This window comes from Heterodontus francisci, chromosome 4 (genome assembly GCF_036365525.1).
Source record: "Heterodontus francisci isolate sHetFra1 chromosome 4, sHetFra1.hap1, whole genome shotgun sequence".
NCBI lineage: Eukaryota > Metazoa > Chordata > Chondrichthyes > Heterodontiformes > Heterodontidae > Heterodontus > Heterodontus francisci.
Window position 1 is genome coordinate 121260610 of NC_090374.1, and position 22434 is coordinate 121283043.

General features: G+C 39.2%; 1 protein-coding gene across 3 annotated transcripts in view; it reads left to right on the forward strand.

The window, feature by feature from the left end:
• The window catches only part of dapk1 (death-associated protein kinase 1), a 209595-nt gene that overhangs the window by 125333 nt on the left and 61828 nt on the right, over positions 1-22434 (forward strand). For all 3 annotated transcript variants that reach the window (XM_068030069.1, XM_068030070.1, XM_068030071.1), the window contains 4 exons: positions 3502-3600; positions 3983-4081; positions 9431-9529; positions 15416-15613. In XM_068030069.1, the coding sequence (XP_067886170.1) occupies positions 3502-3600; positions 3983-4081; positions 9431-9529; positions 15416-15613 (495 nt within the window). The remainder of the gene's footprint in view (positions 1-3501; positions 3601-3982; positions 4082-9430; positions 9530-15415; positions 15614-22434) is intronic.

Below are 22434 nucleotides of genomic sequence, written 5' to 3' on the forward strand. Positions count from 1 at the left end.
TAAATGGCAAAGGAAACCCTGTGGATGTCTAGTTTCTACTGGATTGTTACTGTTGGGCCATTTAGCAGATTGATATCCATTCAAACAAATAAGTCTTCAAAGTATGGTTGCAGGGTGATTTCACAAAGCTACCAAGAACATATGTAGTCTCTTTTAATGCTACCTCCAACATTCATCACAAGGCCACATTTGACTTTCCAAAAGCAATAAGGCTGAGTAGTTCAGGAACTTAGCATAGGAAATAGTGAGCAAAAGCACATAGCCATGGTCATCTTGCTTTGGATTTCTAATGTGCTGTTCTTAACTTATCACTCAAGTGCTTTTAGTAAGAACATAATTATTGAACTATTAAATTATTTTTAAAATGTATTTCTTTTCTAATTGTTTGATTACTCAGTAGTGCAAATTTAAACCAATATTCACACCATGGCCTAAATAAACAAATAATCAAACACATAATAGTCTTTTGAACCAGTTTTATGATGTATGGAAGGAATGGATTGACCATGATGTAATCTTAACAGGTGAGTTATTTCACCTGATGTATGATATCACAAAATATCAAGTAAAAGAAAATTTGCATAAAAGGGTGAAACAATATCATTAACAAAGTAGCTTCTTTGTGTGTTTATCACTTACGAAATACCACAGTTTCTCTTGAATGCTTTTAAATGATGACTTCTTAGACAAGCCCTGGCCCAGCTGATTGCTGACTAGATAAACCGGAAAGTTGAGATTTCCTGTCGAACAAATGTTTCTGGTTGGATGGCTTTTCTTGGTTGTTCTACTTGTAATTTCTCCTGTTTTCTTAAGAACAGTGATCCTTGCTGGTGAGTAACTTGACAGGGTCCAGTAGCCAGCTGATACCTCACCCAGATGACCCTTCCTCATTCAGGAGTTTAAAAGACAAACTAATCCACCATAGAAAATTGATGAAGTTTACAAAACTGAGGCAATGTTTTCTCTGTAATCTTAAATTACATGTACCCAATCCCATCAGTGACAGGTGGATATGGTAATATAATGGTTAGGATACTGGGCTAGTGCCAGAAAAAAAACTGCGGAAAGGGCAGGTTGTCATTAAAAAAAAAAACAACTGATTCACTACTGTCCTTTCAGAAAAAGAACTTGTTATCTCTAATCAGTCTAAGTGATGTGGCTCCAGAGCACAGTGTGGCTTAGGCTTAATGCACCATGAAGTGGTGCAGCAAGCAACTTGGATGTACTAACAATTGCTAGAGCAATGAGAAATGGATAGTAATTCATGTTAGCTGGTGTCGTCCAGATTCCAAAAACAACTATAAAACTTTTTTGTTTACATGGTGCGCACTAACAAATTTTGATATTCAGATATCTGGTCCGTGTCAAGCAGTTAAGCATCAGGATGGGTTCTTAACTTATTCTATCAATTTCTAGGTAAATATTTTACCAGGGCCTCCATAATGATTCAGTGATGCTAAGCCATAGAGATCAGCAAGTTTTTGCATTCAATCCCCTTTCAGTACTGAGTTGGCTAATATCCATTGGAATAGTGATAGGGCATTTAAAATTGGTCTTTTATCCCTGATAGAGAAAGGTTAAAAGTTAGGTGTTTCTCTAACTAATTGCTGCCCTATGACGCTGCAGGACAATATGTATGTAACTAACATCGGTGTGGAAGGGATTGGACTGGGATATGATGCCTTATATGGCCAACAGTTGCTATCTGGGCTCGATAGTAAAGTATGATCACAGAGGCATGTTATTTAACATAGGAACATCGGAGCAGGACTAGGCCATTCAGCCCATCAGTCCTGCTCCACCATTCAATTAGATTATGATCTACCTCAACACCACTTTCCCACGCTATTCCCATACCCCTTGATGTCATTAGTATGAAGGTTATCGGGCCCTACAAAGCAATAACACCAGCATGAGTCAGTGCCTTCAAAACAGAAGGAAGGTAAATTGAGGATAGATATTTTACTAGGCTGGAGAGCCAATTTTATAAATGAAGGAAAAAAAATTATATCTGTTTGAAATTAAATAAAGTAATTCCTTAAGTATTAAGACAATACTTTGAATAGAAAATTGATTTCTGTCCATCTGTGAAAATGCATTTTTATTAATGATAAAATAGTGAAGACAAAGATCTACCCCAAGATGCTGGGAATCTGTGTTGATTACATGTGGTGTGTAACTTGTGTATGTACAATAATGTTAACCAAAAAGATAAAAATGGATTGCAGAGTGACGCAACAGATGCGTTGGGCACTGTTTATAAAGCATTAGATAAATTAACAGGTCTTTGTAAAAGTGCAGGAATTCATATCTAAGGTAGGTATTTCCATGGTAAACCTATTTATTGAAAGATTTAGTGTTTGCAGATCACTTTGGAAATTTTGTGGCTTGAATAAGATATTTAAATAAGTGTACCAAGCATGTACGCTGGATCCAGGAGGTAGGTGTAAAGGCGCTCACCTCTTGGATCCCCTAGGCCCTTGCTTGGATATAGCTGCCGGGAAGCCTGGACGATCACAATTAAATTCAATAAGCTAAATGACAAGTTCATTATCATATATAAAAGTACCAATCCACCACCTTGGAGCATGCCGGTTGCTCACCCACCTTTCTGCCTCAGTTAAAGTCAGAAATGGGCATGATTTGGATTGAGAATCTGATTTTTTTTTATTTTAATGCCCTCCCGCCCGACCAAAACCAGTCTGTTTTCTTTTTGGTTAAAATTCACCCCTGACTGGCAATCCGTCTGACAACACACAAACAGTGGAGGAATTGGGAGAGGTGGAGCTGGGTGTCACATCAGGGTACATGTGGATGTTTGGTATTATTCCTATACATGGTATGGAATCATTTTACTATTTACATTAACTTTTTTAACAACAGTCCTTAATGGGAATCAAATCAAGTGCAATCATGTCAATATGTGACATCCACACAATGCACTTTCAGGAAAGGTCACGGAGTTAGAAACTCTGCATTTTTTCCCCCTTTTTCTTTCCTAGTTGCCATATCCCAGGAGCCCTGAGGTCAATTGCAGCACCTAGCTGGGATCAGCTAATTCAGCACAGGCCATGGTTCAAACCTGGGAATTTCTTGATTTTTGTATGGCACAAATACTTCCAGGATAAATTTGCTGAGACATCAAAGTGGCTGGAAAAATGGTTGAAAATAGCACCAATAATTCTTCGCCTTTTCTTTAACATACTAAACTTACTTTAAACTGGTAACATTATGTGCTGCTTCACTTTGAGGAAACTCTGCACACAGACAATAATCACAAGGGTTCAGAGGGCAGGCTGAAGTGCAAGAGAGAATTGGGAAATTAAATCACTGCTGTGGCAGCAAGTAGTACTGGATTGGATCCAGTCCAAGGACTGCAATTAGCCCATGAGCTGTAAGACAAGCACCCTTCACTAAGCAGTCAGTTTAAATAAAAGAGGAAAATTAGACACTTAAGTCTCCATTTCCCACCACATTATTATTTGTTTGATCTTTCTGCAGCATGGAACGCCTCCCCTGATGGTTGCAGCTGGTTGTGGAAACATCCAGATTCTTAACTTACTTATCCAGAAGGGAGCAAAGATTGATATACAGGACAAGGTTTGTACTGGAACATCTCAAAAGTAATGTCTTGTTTTTGACTGAAGATCTTTTATTTCTTGTCACTGAATTGTCATATATGTGATACATATACATATATATTTGTATGTAACTGAAAAGTTTCATTTTGTAATGTGCTGTAGAAAAAATGCCACTTGGTATCCATATAATTTCCCTAAAGCTCTTGCAATTTTAAGTAAAAAATCAGTTGCAGGTTAGATAGACATCTTTTAATGAATATTTGTTTAATTGACTGGGAATCCAGAAGTTTGTGAATGAGACCAATAAAATTCATCTTAAAAAATTACCTTAAAATTGGTATTCTTTTGTGTATCAAGTACTTTAGATGGCTTTTCACAAAATTAATCTCAATTGCCTCTAGTCTGGTTCAAATGCACTTTATTGGGCAGCAAGGCATGGCCATACTGAAACATTAAAGTTCTTGCATCGGAAAGAATGTCCACTGAATGTACAAGACAAGGTAAGAAAAATAAATTAAAATGAATACTAGTGTTACCTTCATAATGTTAGTAAATACATTTTTAAATTAGTTTATATAGAAAGTGGTACATTTGGGTTGAGTTTTTTGTTATGAATGAATTGATGGGGAGCAGTACTAAAGTTATTGTCTTGCCTGTAGATTCAATTAATTTTCCTAAAAGTTTTTAGAATTAATAAAATTCAACAGAAAAAGTATAAAATGTGATTTCGGGTAATTACTCCGCATTGGCAGCATCTGCATTTTAATCACAGATTTTAAAAATTACTCCTGGATAACAGATGCATTTTGTAGATAGTTGCAGGTAAAGTTACCACCAAAATGGTCGGCTGCGTTATCCTCAGTTGTCCAGCTTGATGGAACTGCCATCACTTGGTTCCACCCTTACTATCTGATCGTAGGCAGAGCACCTTTGGTAATGACTTCTATTCTCACCTCTAAACCGTCACCCTGGAGGTTGCTCAATGATCCATCCATGGCCCTCGCACTGTAATGTTACGTATTGTCCCTTGGTGATTATCCAAGAAAGCGGGGACGTCTTCCACGTATACACTGATAGCACCCAGCTCCACTTGTCCTCTGTCATTTGTTGCCCCTCCACTGCCACTGTGCAGTCAGGCTATTTGCCTGACATGCAATCTTGGGTGAGTCTCAACTTCCTTCAGCTAAAAGTTATGAAAACTTAAACCACTAATTTTGGCTCATGCCACAAACTCTGTTCCTTTGCCACCAACCCCATCTCTCTCCCCAGTCACTGTTTCGGAATGAGGCAGACTTTTCATAATCTCAGCGTTATGTTCAACTCCAAGCTGTTTTTCACCTTGTACCATCTCCAGCAGAAAGACCTTTCCGTCTCTGCAGTATCACTCATCCATGCTGCTACCTCAGTCCCATCCACCACTGAAAGCCTTATTCATGACTTTGTCATCTCCAGATTCAATTATTCCAATGCTCTGCTTGCAAGGCAATCATCCTTCACCTGCCATAAAATCTAGTTTGTCCAAAACTCTGCTGCTCGTGTTCTATCTTGCACCATGTCCCACTCACCCATCTTCCCTATCCTGGATGCCCAATGTTGGCACCCATGTACCCAACAACTGAGAATTAAATTTTCTCATGGATCTCTTTAAATCCCTCCATGGTCTCATTGGGCTAAATCTCCTTCAACATTACTAACCTCCACCCTCCAATTATTCAGTTCCTGAGTCAGCCTAATATCTACTTCTGTGGCTCAGTGGCCATTTTCCTCATATCCCTGTGAAGTGCCTTGGGATGTTTTTCTACATTGAGGGGATTATATAAATGCACATTCTTGTTACTTCCTTATTGTTCATCATAATCATCAATATGCCTCAAACATTTCCTTCTTTATCCAGGTCGTGAGGCAAGAGAGAAATATTGATCTTAATTGCTGGGTAAAATAATTCTGCACTCTTCTAAGAGTCATGGAATAATACAGCACAGAAGGAGGCCATTCAGCCCATCATGGCAGTACTGGCACTTTTTAAAAAGGTTTACAATTAGACCTGCTCCCCCGCTCTTTCCCCATAGACATGCAGATTTTCTCCCTTCAACTATTTAGCCAATTCCCTTTTGAAAGTTACTATTGAATCTGCTTCCACCACCCTTTCAGGCAATGCATTCCAGATCATCCCAACTTATGTTTTTCTAAGAAAATGTTTTCTTCTTTCCCCTCTGGTCCTTTTGCCATTTATATAAATCTGTGTCCTCTGGTTACTGACCCTCCTGCCACTGTAAAGTTTCTCCTTATTTACTTGTATCAAAACCATTCATGATTTTGAACACCTCCATCAAAGCACCGAAGGCGAATAATCCCAGTTTCTCTTGTCTGTCCACATAACTGAAGTCTTTTATCCCTGGTACCATTTGAGTAAATTTCCTCTGCATCTTCTGTACGACCTTTGGGTTGGCACAGTGGCACAGTGGTTAGCACTGCAGCCTCACAGCTCCAGCGACCCGGGTTCGGTCCTGTGCGGAGTTTGCAAGTTCTCCCTGTGACCGCGTGAGTTTCCGCCAGATGCTCCGGTTTCCTCCCACAGCCAAAGACTTGTAGGTTGATAGGTAAATTGGCCTTTGTAAATTGTCCCTAGTGTAGGTAGGTGGTAGGAGAATTGAGGGAAGGTGGGGATGTGGTAGGGAATATGGGATTAATGTAGGATTAGTATAAATGGGTGGTTGATGGTCGGCACAGACTCGGTGGGCCGAAGGACCTGTTTCAGTGCTGTATCTCTCTATGACTCTGTGACCTTGATATCCGTCCTAAAGTGTGGTGCCCAGAATTAGCCACAGTAGTCCAGCTGGAGTCTAACCAGCGTTTTATAAAGGTTTAGCATAGTTGCCTTGCTTTTGCAATCTCTGCTGCTATTTATGAAGCTGAGGGTTCCGTACGCCTTTTTAATTGTCTCTTGAACTTCTGCCACCTTCAAAGACTTGCATACTTACACCTCCAGGTCTCTCAATTCCTGTACCCCCTTTAAAATTGTACCATTTAGTCATATTGCCTCATCATTTTCCTACATAAATGAATCACTTCACACTTTTCTGTATTAAATTTCATCTGTGTCTGCCTATTTCATCAGTCTGTCTACCATTCTCAACGTTTACTATATTTCCATGTGTTGCGTCATTCCTTGAAGTACTTTAAATCTCGGAATTCATACACTTGTGCAATTTATTAAACATTTTGCTCTTTATTCTGAAAGGTATTATAGCTGCCTGTAAGTCGCACATCTAAAGTACGAAAGAGGATTCTGGGGAGGGGATAGGAAGCCAAACAATGTGTGCAGTAGCAGTGAGCTGTAAGAGCACAGTTAGCAGTGAATGGGATCAATTTTGTTGCATTGGGGAGGGGCATTTCTAACAACAGTTGTGGGGAGGAGGTGTAACAGAGGGGACAAGATTGAAGCACTGATCAGGAGCAAGCAGCAATTTGGGGCCATGCTGTTAGCAGTGGTGTCAGGAAGATGGAGGATTGCAAGCGGGTCAAAAAAAAGCATTACTGAAGCATTGTAGAGTATTTTTATTCATTCCACTTGGTAGCGTGCTCAAGAGTTGGTTTGGGACTAGAGTAACGTATAGGCTAGACCAGATAAGGATAGCGGGTTTCCTTCTCTATAAAAGCAATTTTTATGACTATCTGAAAATTTTGGTCATTTTTGCTGATGTCAGCTTTTTATTTCCAGATTATTTTTAAACTGAATTCAAATTCTCTGTTTGCCATATTGGAATTTAAGATCTTGTTTACTAGTCCAGTAACACAATCACTGTACTACCATACCCATTATGGTATGTTAGAACATAACACTTTGTTTTTCTGCTTCTGTTGGGATGGTGGTGGAAATCAAGTGGGAAGCTGTCGTGGCAGTTGCATCTTAGAGAATGTTTTCTCACAGGAACATTGACCCTCTTGTAGGATGTGATTGGCTATTCTGTGCTTTGCCTTTCTCAACGAAGATGTGTAAAGAAATGGAGTCTAAGAAATTTAAAACAATTAGAAAGAAATATATTGAAAAACCATGTGGAAACAAACAGAAAATGTAGACGTTAAAAAAAAATTATATAGATTGATATCGCTGAGTTGAACATTTCAGTGTAGACTGCACTGATATTCTTAGGCATTAATGTCATGCCATATACTGTAATTGGAGATTTTGCTGGCAGCCTGCAAGGTGAGTTACATAAAGTACATTCAAAATATGGACTGAAGTCCAGTTCTGAAGAAGGGTCACTGACCTGAAACGTTAACTCTGCTTCTCTCTCCACAGATGCTGCTGAGTGTTTCCAGCATTTCTGGTTTTTATTTCAAAATGTGGACAATGCATAACTTCACACACACAAATATATGCCAAGATATGACTAATTTCAAACCATTCCAAATTATTCAATCTGTAAAACTGTATGCAAACCCACTTGCATACACTATTGCACTTGTTTAGGCTTTCATGTTGTCATGATGGGCCCCCTGCCTGCCAAGAAGGAAGCGCATTAATTTTGTCATGAACATTGATTTTAAACTGTTACTGGAGTGAAGAAAGGACTTGTTAAACAGATTAGCCATGGCTGGAAAAGACATTTGCGTATCAACAGACAGTGTTTGGAAGGACAAAGCAGCCATTCTTTGATACATTCAACCCACAATGGACTTCTGAAGGTGGGGGAGCTCACGTTCCAGGTTGACTGCTAAGATGACTGAATACACAAACGGACATGGTCAAACCAGATAGTCACATGACTAACCTGCTGGGCAACCTAAGTTTTTTGAATTTGTACAAACCGTTTGGGCAGTGTGTCTTTGCTTCTGGACTGATGATCTCTCCTGCATGCTCCCATCGCTTTCTCACAAGCCTCTGAATCCACTGAAGACACATGAACCCAAGAGAGAAAAGTCTCCTACAGCGAACAAGATTTAAGAACAATACTGGGCCCCAACGAAAAGCAAGATCTACCTACAATCAAGGACTATACAGTGAGCTCGAAGAATCATAACAACTCTTCAGATATTGCCTCAAACTTTTCCACTTTATTTTTTCTTCTCTTTTCTGTCTCTCTTTGCATGTGTGTATTGCATACGTATGCTAGCATGGGGCACGACGTGTATCTGTAGGCATTAACCGAATTAGACTTTTTAAGTTTAATAAATTTCAACTTTTCTTCTTTAAACGTAAGCAAGCCTGTTTGTGCTGGTTTCTTCACCTTATAATTGGAAAGCGGTGAACAAGGATTCACCAAGGGGGAGCTAAAAACACGGTGTGTTTTAAAATTAAACCCTGTTGCAGTAAGACCAGGTGAAGGCTGAAAGGGAACCCCTAGACCTCTTTCTCACCTGGTCTTTAACAATGTCAAGAGGGTGACCTAATTATAGTAATGTCTACAGAATCTTATTCTTGGATCAGTTGAACTTCCCAATTTTCAGCTCTTCTCCTTCTCACTCTTTTCCCCCTCCTATATCTCCCCTCCACACCACCACCGACCTTCCCCCACCCACCCCATCGAATCTCCCCGCCAAATTTTAGGTTCTTTCCAGTCTTTAGTTTGATTTCCTATAGGTTCAACCATATTAAACAAGAGCTGCTGAAATACCGGTAAACCACTTATCTGCTTGTCCAAAGATGTTCTATTTCTGCTTTAGTGTTTTGAGTAGTTGAGTACTGATGCATTTTTAAATACTTTGCATTCAGAAAGCGCGACAGCAAATGCCCTTATAAAATGAATCCTTTATAAAGGGAAGTTAAACTCCGAATGACATACTGAATTTGAATTCATGTACAACCAGGTTTTTGAATTTTTCGTTTTGTTTCTATTTCACTGCAGTCCGGTGAAACTGCCCTCCATGTGGCTGCCCGCTATGGTAATGTGGAAGTGGTACAGTACCTCTGCAACGTTGGGGTTAATCCTAATCTTCAAGACAGGGTAAGGCTTATAAAATTGATCTACTGCTTCACAAATGGCACTTCAATTAAATCTCAATTCCTGTCCCAATATTATCAACAAACAATTCGGTTTGGCTTTTTTGGGTCATCCTTTTGTACTGCTACTTGCACATAACCAGCTAATTCATGATCACAAAGTGAATACGGAATAGTGCTGGAATAAGGAATCCTGCTCAGAATATAATCCAGTTTTGTGTCTCATTCCAGCCATTTCTGTTCCAAAGAGATTGTTGAGGAACTAGATTTGATATGTAACAAATGAAAGTTGAAAATTAGTTCCTCTATTCTGAAAATGAAACTGTATAGATTGAGTTTGCAGTTGACAGGCACATTACATAAACAAGTAAATGTTGATGCATCTGTTGTCCTAAAAGCAGTAAGCACTTTTTAAATGGCTTTTATTCATTAAATATGCATCACCTCTGTAGACTGGAATAGATTGAATTCAACAAACATTTCTTAAAATCTGAAATTAATCAAAAAAAATGTGTAGGTTTTAACATTAGATTCCACACATCTTTTTAGTAATCCTTTTTACTTTGTTTACGTAGTTTCCTTTTTTTCTAAAATGTTTTTTCCCTTCAATCTGACCTGAAGATGGTGACTCCTGGAGCACTGTTCTGTTGGTGCCAGAGCCCTCCAATACCTTATCCAAATGGCCATTCTTGGTGTAATCTGGACATGGGCTGTTGATGGCCTTTTTCACATTGGGAGCATCACATCTAGCCCTCACTCTGTCTTCAACTGATGTCCACATAATACTTTCCAACAAGAATTACTAGAAATGATCTGAAGCAGGACCTTTTGTTTTTTTTAACCTTCCCTTTCATAGGCTGGGGACAGTGAGGCCGATTTTTGTTGTGCCTCAACTACTGGCTCAGTTGGATAAACTAACTCAACACTTAATCGGGGATCTTGCCCAGTCTGTGTGGCTTAGTACATCCAATGATGGGTATACTTTGAATAGTTTTTGGTACTTGAGGACTGAAGTAGTGTGTCATTTGCAGAATACTGATTTTTTTTTTTTTCCCTCTTCATGGGCTGGCAATCTTATAACCGTTCTCTTTTTGTCCCTACATAACACAACATTTGTCAACTGAGGAATGGATGCCCTAATTGTTTCCTGACATTTGGTAATACTATTCTTGCTACTTGTTGGAAGGTACCCTCTAATTTTTTTTCTTTCCTCCCTTTGGAAATTGAAACCAGGAAGTTACTTATAGGAAATGAATTAAATGTCCTGTGTTGTTAGAGTATGGATTTTTTTTTTTGTTTTTAGCAGAAGGCGCTTAACAGCTGCAAGAAATATACAAAAGTAATCGAAAGATTTACAACACAGACATGGTGGCCATTCAGCCCATTGTGTCCTTGCTTGCCAAAGAAGAGCTATCCAGCCTAATCGCAGCTTCCAGTTCGTGGTCTGTACCCCTGTAGGTTACAGCACCTCAAGTGCATATCCAAGTGTTCTTTAAATGCATTGAGGGTTTCTGCCTCTACCATCCTTTCAGTCAGTGAGTTCCAGACCCCCATCACCCTCAATTATGTATGTATGTTTTTATGTGTGCAGTATAATTGCTGCTGCGACTCTAAATGAGAGAATTTTACTGAACTGTATCATTGAATGGTAGGAAGCCTATTTGGACACATAATTCCCTACACATTCTCAATCTTGGGTGTATTGTACAACAAAAGAGGGATCAGACCTAAGGGCAGTATTTTCTGCAACGATGGATTCAGAACATCCTGGGAATTTCTCATACATCTCAATAGCCAGCTTGTGTAGATCAGGTAGAGTTCTCTCCATCAGTAGTGAGAAAAATAGTGCTAAAATTAGATGATATAAATGAAGAAAAGTGATTGAAAGCATTTTATAGAAATAATACAAAATCTGTTTCTGTTCAAACTACAATACAATTCATGAACAGTTGCAGCTCAGGTATGTAAGAGCAGGTTAAATAATCTTGCAAAAGCTTTTCAGTGTGACATTCACTCACACTGTCACCTTATAATGAATGTTCTTGTTTGAAGACTTTTTCTTCCCCTAATTTACCCTTTGTGCTGAGGTATGGTACTTTTCAGGAATGGTTTATTTGTGTCCAATCCCATTAACTGTTGTTACCAGGCTGTTGGTCTATAGGGGGCATCACACCCAAGCCTGATTCTGCCCCTGTCCAGTTTCCACATATTTACACTTTAGCAAGGGCCACTAGATATGGAGAGGAGTTCCTTGGTGATTCATTCTTCCCATTGCTACGATTTTAGCTGAGATCAGCTTACCAATCAGAGACCCAGAATCGAACCTAGAACTGTCCCGCCTCCCATCACACCGTGCATTGCAGTTTCCAGTTCAGCCATTGGATGAGCTCATTAGCTTTTATTTTTCTTTCCGTTCTTTAAAAAAAAAAAGTTTTGACACTGCATTATCACCATCAGATACAGATGGGGACTCTGAGGCCTTTCACCCCACCTTAGCTGATCCACCCAGAATTCCTCCAACACAACAACCAACTGTTAAATCTATTGCATGTGATGATCATTCCTTGTATGATGAGGAACACTCTGACATTCATTTAAAAGCAATCAAGTATGATGTATGATTTTTGAAAATGCTGAGTCATTGGTAATTAAAAGACAGGTTTTGTGAATTAAACCAACTTGTCAGCCAGTCACACTGCCCAGTTCCACAAACATGACCATAATAATCTATGGATGTATTCTATGGCTGTATTGTACCTAGATTTCCAGAAGACATTTGATAAGGTGCCACATCAAAGGTTATTGCGGAAAATAAAAGCTCATGGTGTAGGGGGTAAGATTTAGGCATGGATAGAAGATTGGCTAGCTAACAGGAAACAGAGTAGGCATAATGGGTCGTTTTCTGGTTGGCGAGGTGTAATGAGTTGTGTGCCACAGGGATGTGTGCTGAGGCCTCAACTGTTTACAATTTATATAAATGGCTTAGATGAAGGGACAGAAGGTATGGTTGCTAAATTTGCTGATGACACAAAGATAGGGAGGAAAGTAAGTTGTGAAGAGGACATGAGGCTACAAAGGGATATCGATAGGTTAAGTGAGTGGGCAAAGATCTGGCAAATGGAATATAATGTGGGAAAATGTGAAATTGTCCATTTTGGCAGGAAGAATAAAAAAGAAGCATATTATCTAAATGTTGAGAGATTGCAGAGCTCAGATGCAGATGGTCTGGGTGTCCTAGTGTATGAATCGCAAAAGGTTAGTATGCACGTTCAGCAAGTAATTAGGAAAGCTAATAGAATGTTATCATTTGCTGCGAAGGGAATTGAATACAAAAGTAGGAAGGTTACGCTCCAGTTATTCAGGGCATTGGTGAGACCACATCTGGAGTACTGTGTACAGTATTGGTCTCCTTATTTAAGGAAGGATGTAAATGCAGTGGAAGCAGTTCAGCGAAGGTTTACTAGACTAATTCCTGGAATGGGCGGGTTGTCTTACGAGGAAAGGTTGGACAGGCTAGGCTTGTATCCACTGGAATTTAGAAGAGTAAGGCAACTTGATTGAAACATATAAGATCCTGAGGGGTCTTGAATCTAGAACAAGGGGTCACTGTTCAAAAATAAGGGGTCGCCCATTCAAGACAGAGGAGGAGGAGAAACTTTTTCTCAGAGTTGTGAGTCTTTGGAATTCTCTTCCTCAAAAGGCAGTGGAAGCAGAGTCTGCAAATATTTTTAAGGTAGAGGTAGATAGATTCTAGATAAGCAAGGGGTGAAAGGTTATCGGGGGCAGTTGGGAATGTGGAGTTGAGGTTACAATCAGATCAGCTATGATCTTATTGAATGGCGGAGCAGGCTCGAGGAGCCAAGTGGCCTATTCGTGCTCTTAATTCATGTGTTCTTATCTCTAATTCAAATGCCACTTAGCAATAAAATTGTGTCAAACCACAGAGTGCAAAGGAGAGGTAATGATTGGCCTGAATTTTGCGGTCATGGTATGGCAGAACTGTCGGCATTTGTTATCACTTACTCCACTGAAAGTGACAGCAACTTCTGTAGTCCGCAAGGGTGCAGTTAAACACAGAAATTAAGTTGTTGCTGTCGGTGATTCTATGCTTCCCTTTAGAATGTGCTGTTGAAGTCTGATCCCCACCCCCTCCACAATGTGCATTCAATTAGGATTCATGCAAAGGTGCCCTATTAGTCTCACTGTAAAAACCCTTGAATGAGGTGTAACTTGAGTTTTTAACAAAGTACTAAGTTCATAATTACTACTGAATAGCCTCACTTGCCCTGAAAAACTTTTTTTTTTGGTTCTTTCATGAGATTTGGGCGTCACTGGAAAGGCCAGCATTAGTTGCCCGTCCCTAATTTCCTTTGACAACTAAATGGATTGCTGGACCATTTTAGAGGACAGTTAAGAGTCAACCACATTGCTGTGGGTCAGGAGTCACATGTAGACCAGACCGGGTAAGGACGGCGGATTTCCTTCCCTAAAGGACATTAGGAACAAGATGGGTTTTTACAGCAATTAATAGTTTCATGGCATTGTTACTGAGACTAGCTTTCAATTCCAGGTTATTTTCATTAATTAATTGAATATAAATTCCACCAGCTGCCATGGTAGTATTTAAACCCATGTCTCCAGGGCATTAGTCTGTGCCTCTGGATTACTAGTTCAGTGACACCACAACACCGCTGTCTCCCATGATTTTATAGTTGTGGAATATCAAATTTTAATTTGGTAAATCCCACATTTTTAAGTATATATTTTTTTAAAGTTTGATATTTTAGTTTCTACCTTAATCCCATGTGTATGTCTCAATTATTTATTTTGCTGTCTATAAAATTTAATTAAAAGTAAGGTCTAATCAGTGCATTATACTGTCTGGATTGCTGTCTGTTAGAATATTTCAATGTGATTGGCTGCTTACCTTGCTTGATGACATAATTATTGCTGGATGCCTGGAGATCCCCTTGAATTGGTGCCAGATTAAAACTAACTTTGGAAAAGGAGAAATTCACACTAGATCTTTGTGAGCAGCTTCCATCAAGGTCCTTGGCGAGCAATGTCATTTCGTTGCTGACCATGAAATCCAGGCTATAATTGCTTTAATCTGTTTCTTTCCATGTATTTTAAGTATTTGAAGTAGTAAGTTATTTCTGCTTTTTATAAATGATCTAACTATAACTTGCCTACTCTGTGAATAGACCCATTCTGTCTGCAACTTTGATTCATTGCACAACAGAATTTCCCATACCAGTACTTGAATAAGATTAATGTCTGTTATAAACTTGCAGTAGTGTATTGGAGAGGTTCAACTGTCATTGTATAGTATTTGAGTGATTAGACATTGCACACGTTAAATCTGTGATTTATTTACATTGTGCAAATTATACATTGAACCAAATTTGAAGTTATTTGCTGAATAGTTGTTTTCCTCCAGTTGTTCATTGTTAATGTTTGTTAACGGAAAAAACACAAATTTAAGTTTAGAACTGAAACATAAAACTAAATAGCAGTGATAGGCTGACAAGCTCCATTGAATTTATGCTAGAGGTTTAACATACTCCTTTAGTCTCCGTTCATTCGACCTACGCTTTATTTGGTACAGTCGTACATGCACAGGTCAGAAGTGCTGGTTGCCTTGCAGGAGCCCTGTGCATAAGTTCGACTTGGGGGCCCTATGTTTTACTAGATAATACTTATCACTGAATATGCTTAGTCCCATGCAATTGCACAGTTACAATATCCCAACACTCTGGTACAGCATTTCTAGTTTCATTATCACTTAATACTTTATTTTTGTTGTGTTTAATTTTTTTTTTAAATGTGTGCTTAATTTATTTAGTGTTTTTGTTTAAATCGTAACCCTTTTTTCTTTTCATTGCTGTAGGACCAAGAAACCCCTTTGCACTGTGCAGCTTGGCATGGTTACTATGCTGTGGCAAAAGCACTCTGTGAAGCTGACTGTTCTGTTCACATTAAAAATAAAGAAGGAGAGACTCCCCTCCTGACTGCAGCAGCGAGAGGCTATGTGGATATTGTGGAGTGTTTGATGGAACATAATGCCGACGTGGACGAAATTGACACGGTTAGTTTTAAACATATGAAACCTTTGAATTTCCAACTTCATAATGTTACAAACAATTTCCTTTCAGGAATGATTGATTTTCGCATGCACACTGTGGTTGATGTGCTTTTTATAGGCTTTGTCGCTAGCCATGGAGCTAGTTGATTGGAATCTTGGTTATGTGCTATAACTCGGGCTGTAGAGAAGTTTTAAAATAAATAGTTGGGGAGGGGGGGTGCCTGTTCACGTGAGGGGAGATTTGGAAAATTAACAAGAAAGGACCAAGCAGGGTAGCAATATGAGTGTGACAGAAAGGAACAGAGTGTACAAACATAAGAGTGCACCACCAAATAAGGTCAGAGTAGAGAAAAATGGTAAAAAAAAGACAATTAAAGGCTCTTTATCTGAATGCGTGCAACAAGATGGATGAATTGATGGCTCAAATTGAAATAAATGAGTATGATGGCCATTACAGGGACGTGGTTGCAAAGTAATCAAGACTGGGAACTGAATTTTCAATGGTATTTGTATTTTGGAAGGATAGGAAGAAAGGAAATGGAGGTGAGTAGCTCTGTTAGTAAAGGATGAGATCAGTACAGTAGTGAGAAATGATCTTGGCTCAGAAGATCAAGATCTAGAATCTGTTTGGGTGGAGACATGAAATAACAAAGAAGTCACTGGTGGGAGTAGTTTATAGGTCCCCTATCAGTAGCCACACTGTTGGACAGAGTATAAATTGAGAAATAATGGGGGCTTGTAAGAAAGGTACTACAGTAATCCTGGGTTATTTTAATCTTTATATCAATTGGACAAATCAAATTGGCAAAGGTAGCCTGCATGATGCATTCATAGAATATATTCGGGATAGTTTCTTCGAACAATACATTCCAGAACCAACCCGGGAGCAGGTTCTTTTTAGACCTGGTAATGTATAATGAGACCAGATTGATTAATGACCTCCTAGTAAAGGATCCTCTAAACGAGTGATCATAACCTGATTGAATTTCACATTCAATTTGAGGGTGAGAAATTTGGGTCTGAAACTAGTGTCTTAAACAAATAAAGGCAGTTACAAGGCTGTGAAGTCAGTTGGCTAAAGTGGACTGGGAAAATAGGTTAACAGGTAAGACAGTAGAGAAGTAGTGGCAGACATTTAAGGAGATAGTTCATGACTCTCAACAAAGATATATTCCATTGAGAAAGACCCAATGAGAAGGATTGCACCATCCGTGGCTACCTAAGGAAGTTAAGGATTGTTTCAAATTGAGAGAAGAGGTGAACAATGCTGTGAAGATTAGTGGTAGGCCAGAGGATTGGGAAGATTTTAGAAACCAGCAATGGATGGCTAAAAGACAATAGAGGGAGAAATTAGGGTATCAGAGTAAACTAGCAAGAAATATTTTTTTTAAAACGCAGTACAGTATATGAAAAGGAAAACAGCAGCTAAAGTAGGCTTTGGTCCCTTTGAGCATGAGCTTGGGGAATTAATGGGAAACAGAGAAATGGCAGAGACTTTGAACAAGTATTTTATATCTATCTTCACAGTAGAAGACACAGAAAGCATCCCAAGAATAGTAGAAAATCAGGAGGGGAAAAAGGAGGGAGGACCCTAAAACTTAAAGAAAGTAGCTGCAGAGATAGTAGATGTAATCTTCCAAAATTCCCTAGATTCTGGAAAGGTACCAGTGGTTTGGAAAACTGCAAATGTAACACCTCTGTTTACAAAAGGAAGGAGACCGAAATCAGGAAACTATAGGCGAGTTAGTCAAACATCTGTCATTGGGAAAATGCTAGAATCCATTATTAAGGAAGTAGGAGCAGGACATTTAGAAAATAATAATACAATCAGACAGAGTCAACATGGTTTTATGAAAGGGAAATCGTGTTTGACAAATTTATCAGAGTTCTTTGAGGATGTAACAAACAGCGTGGATAAAGGAGAACCAGTAGATGTCGTCTATTTGGATTTCCAAAAGACATGTGATAAGGTGCCACATAAAAGGTTACTGCACAAGAAAAGAGCTCATGGTGTTGGGTGTGATATATTAGCATGGATAGAGGATTGGCTAACTAACAGGAAACGGACTCGGAATAAATGGGGCATTTTCAGGTTGGCAAACAGTAACTAGTGGAGTGCCACAGGGTTAAGTGCTGGGTCTCAACTATTTACGATCGATATTGATGACTTGGATGAAGGGACTGAGTGTATTGTAGCCAAATTTGCTGCTGATACAAAGATAGGTAGGAAAGCAAGTTGTGAGGAGGACACAAAGTGTCTGCAAAGAAATACAGATAGGTTAAGTGAGTGGGCAGAAATTTGGCAAATGGAATATAATGTGGGAAAATGTGAGGTTGTCCACTCTGGTAGGAAGAGCAGAAAAGCAGAATATCATTTACATGGAGAGACTATAGAATGTTGCGGTACAGTGATCTGGGTGTCATTGTACATGAATCTCAAAACGTTAGCATGCAGTACAGCAAATAATTAGGAAGGCAACTGGAATGTTGGCCTTTATTGCAAAGGGGATGGAGTTTAAAAGTAGACAAGTCTTACTACAGCTGTACAGGGCATTGGTGAGACCACATCTAGAGTACTTCATACAGTTTTGGTCTCCTTACTTAAGGGATAGTCTTGCATTGGAGGCAGTTCAGAGAAGGTTCACTAGGCTGATTCCTGGGATGAAGGGATTGTCTTATGAGGAAAGGTTGAGTCTATACTCATTCGTGTTTTGAAGACTGAGAGGTGGTATTCTTGAAACATATAAGTTTCTGAGGGGGCATGACAGGGGAGACATGGGGGAATCTAGAACTAGGGGCCACAGTTTAAAAGTAAGGGGTCTCCTTGTGATGAAATATAGGTATAATAGGCTTAATTAGGTATAATTTAGGTATAATTAATACATTATATCTTTTAGAGTTACAGATTGAATAAATGGTCAGTTTTCAAGACTCACTGAAATTCTCTTTAAGGGCAGAGTTAAAAATCCATGAACATCCCTGTTACAATGGAATGTGTACCAGAAACACCTTTTTAAGTTGTAAAAATATCCATTCCAAGGTCTCTGCCACATTGGAAACATACCGAGACAAGCTATACATGCTGATAACTATAATCCTAATTAGTTGATGATAATGATATAGACAGACTGACTTAAGGAGATGGTATGAGATACCATCAAAGAACCATCACAGATGATCAATCACAAAATGGATTGTTACCAACAAAAACAGATGCCACGTAAACCCAATTTAGCCCAAAAAGGAAAACATTACTGCACAAATTTAATTAAAAATCTTTTAAGTGTAAAACACATTTATAAAATTAAGTCCAAACATTTTGACTAGATAAAAGCTCACAACTTCATGAGAAGGGAATTCTCAGCAGATAATTAATTGGGAATAAGTAAGGTAACACCTATATTCCAAAAGATGTGTTAATAGATTATAAACAGTATAAACATGAGAGCTTTGACTCAAAAAAATCAGTGGGTTAAAAAAAAAATTCCTCATCAATGCTTCTCAACCTATGGTAAGAACGGCTGACTGCATGATAGAGTTCTGCTCTTAACAGAGTGTTTTGTCTTGTTAAGCAGGAGGCTTACTCGGGGAATTTAAGGTAACAGTTTACTTTGAATTTTGATGGATATTCTAAGATATTTTGCTGTAACTTTGTCAAGATTGAACTTTTGGATTCTATTTTAGAAATAAGATGTTTTACATCTCTTAGTAATCTTTGATATTGTAGTATACTTATCCACTTAAAAGTGTATTGTATGGTAAATTTAATAAATCATCTCTTGTAGCATTCTGTATACAACTACAAGAACCCCCTTTCTGTGTCTCTTTAAGTGGAGAGATACGTATTGAAGAGAGCTTCCCAGAACCTGAAAATATCTGGGATATTTACGACTTTACCATAATTATTTAAAAATAGGCTATCCAAAAGATGGCAATATTCTCTGGTGGTTTTCTTTCTTTGAGAGAAAACTAGTTCAATTCTTTGGACCCAAATAAGTGTCTATAAGAGTTTGTCTGGTTTGAACTTAATTAAAGGAGATTCATAGGGATGTACTCCTGATTTGGTTTAGTCATAAATCACTTCATCCCATTTAAGACTGAGATGAGGAGGAATTTCTTCTGAGGGTCGTTAATCTTTGGAATTCACTTTCCCAGAGAGCAGTGGAGGCTGGGTTGTTGAATATATTCAAGGCTGAGTTAGACAAATTTGTGGAGGGGCTGGCAGGAAAGTTGAGTTAAAGCCACAGTCCTATCAGCCTTGATCTTACTGAATGGCGGAGCAGGCGCGACGGGGCATACTCCTGCTCCTATTTCTTATCTTATGCTATTTTGGCAGTAAAGCCAGTGAAGATCACCATTGCCACCAGTGACTGCTTGCACATTGTGCTGCTCTTTTCCTGTATCCACAATAGCCCTATATTGTTTACATTTGTTCTTGCAAAAGTGATATTAAAGCATCGGTCATGTTGCTGTGCTCTTGACACATGCAGGATTAAGCACGAGTCACGCTTAATATCATTGTCAGGGCAGACCCATTCTCCTCAGATTGCTATGATTACTTCCTGCAGGTAATCCCTGCAGTAAGGCGGGTAAGCACTTTTACAGACACTTGTTCAGTTGGGATTGATGGAGACTAGCAACCATGTGCAGGCATCCCATGTTTACATAGTTAAATCTGGCTCTCATCCCAGCAGCAGAATTGTAAACGCACAAAAAGTGATGAGAGCAGGGTTACAAGAGAAAATGCATGGAGTTGTACATGGATGCTGATCTCCTGCATTCTAAAGTGAATAAATGAAATTGTAAGAGCATGTGTTTTGGTTATGCTGTTCTGCCAACATCAGCAAGTACCTGCATACAATGAGTGAGGATGTGCCAGAAAATGTGCAGTGCAAGTGTAACACTTGTGAAAGTAAGATTATGGGTTGGTCTGCATTGAATTTCTCCAACCATTGCGTTATTCCACTGAATGTATGTGTAATGGTTGCAAACAAATGATTTTCATTCCCACAATTGCCTATGTAAGCAGAAATGGCACGCAAATTGCGGATGTCTTAATCTGTCAAAATAGCTCATTTGGACTTTCAAACCTTCGCAACCAGTGAGCTAATACCAGTCATCAGCCACTAAGGAACCAAAAGGTCAGGTTTTAGATTTTCTGTAATGCTTCAAATGGTGAAATTAAGTTAAGTCCTTAAAATGTTTGTTACAATGTCAAAAAAGAAAGGTTCGCAAATCAAATTTTAGATTACAGATGCATGTTTTCTTTCCTCTGAACTTGCATGTGAACCCTTAAGATATAAAAGAATAATATGGTAGTGAGCAATATAGACTGGGAAGGTCTTTGCTGCAATCCTTGGAAAACAGAAGTTGGGTGGGGATGCAACCGGGTTCTGTTATGAGGCTGTTCACTTCCTCCCAATGCACCGGTGAAAATGCCACCAGTACTTTCTATCCACTCTCTCATATGATGGATAGGTATGTGAGTATGCAACTGTGGGGGTTATAGCCCAGTTGATCTATCATTGCTTTTGAATAGGAAGAGTAGGCTCAACTGGTTTAAGCAGTGAATAGCTGACGTTGGCAGACCAGCAAGGTGCAAAATTTGATCACTGGTCGTGCTGAGCTTGCTGATCTCCATGTGTGGGAGTAGTGGTGCTACAGTTGGTTGCAGCACATGTGTTGAAAATCAGCCAGGATTCCTGATGGCTGAAATATCAGCAAGAAAGCAAAGCTTGACTTGTATCAGTGGAACCACAGCCCAGCAATAGGTGAAATCTGAAAGAGGGTTTGGGGAAGGAGAATTACTGCGCAGGAAACCGAAATGGAGTAAATTGGGAAGAGAAACTGGTGAATGCAGGTGCTTTGCAGTTATTGTACTCAAGCCGAAAATTAAGTGAAATTGCAAAGATTCCACAAGGAGATTAGGGAGGCAGAATTCGACAAATAGGCTGTTTATTTGCAAGTTGGGCCTGAAGTTGCTTCTCTGCTGCTATTTTTTTTTAGAAAATTCCTAAAGTAACGCTTGGAACATGTTTGCAAAGACCTTCTTGCTTTTGCTTCGAAATTTCCCAAGTATGTGATATTAATCCAAGTTTTTAGCAAATGGCATGTCAGTTAAAGTTTTTCTCCATTTAGTACAGATTGTGATGGGAAAGTTCCATCAACTGGTGGTGTGACCAGTTTCCTCACATGCAGCTGCCATGTTCAGGACATGGTTGGTACTACGTGTTACTAAAAGTCACATCAAGTGCACCATTAACTGTGAACAGCTTGAGAGTTGGAGTTGATGGGGGTAGTCTGCCATTTTATTTGGATTTTTTTCCAGATCATCCCTTTCCTAAACAAGAATCCCCTTTTTATGCCACATTCACCCTTTCATAATAAGGTCCCTATTGCATATTGGGTAAAATTGGACTGAGCCTATTTTTGGGCCCTGAATCAACGCTGGGGGCGGCATGACCTCTCGAGTCAGGGGAGCACTCCTGCATGCTATAGGGGGAAAAAAAATTCAACTTATCAAATGGACAGGAGTCGCTGAAGAATCCTGAGTGCAGAAAACATGACTCCTACCCCACTCATGAGGTAATGAATTTGTCAAAAGGGTACTTTAACAGACATCAAGCCCCTAATTTACATATTCAAGGAGCCTGACACCTACTTTTAGGCATTCTTCCAGGACAACGTTAAAATGGGCCACACAAATTTGGCATAGGACCAATGCCTCTGCAGATTGGGCATGGGCCGTCCCACTGCTAAATTGAAATGCTTTGCGCCCATTTCACACCCGAAAAATGGGCGCAACAAGTACCAATTTCTACTCC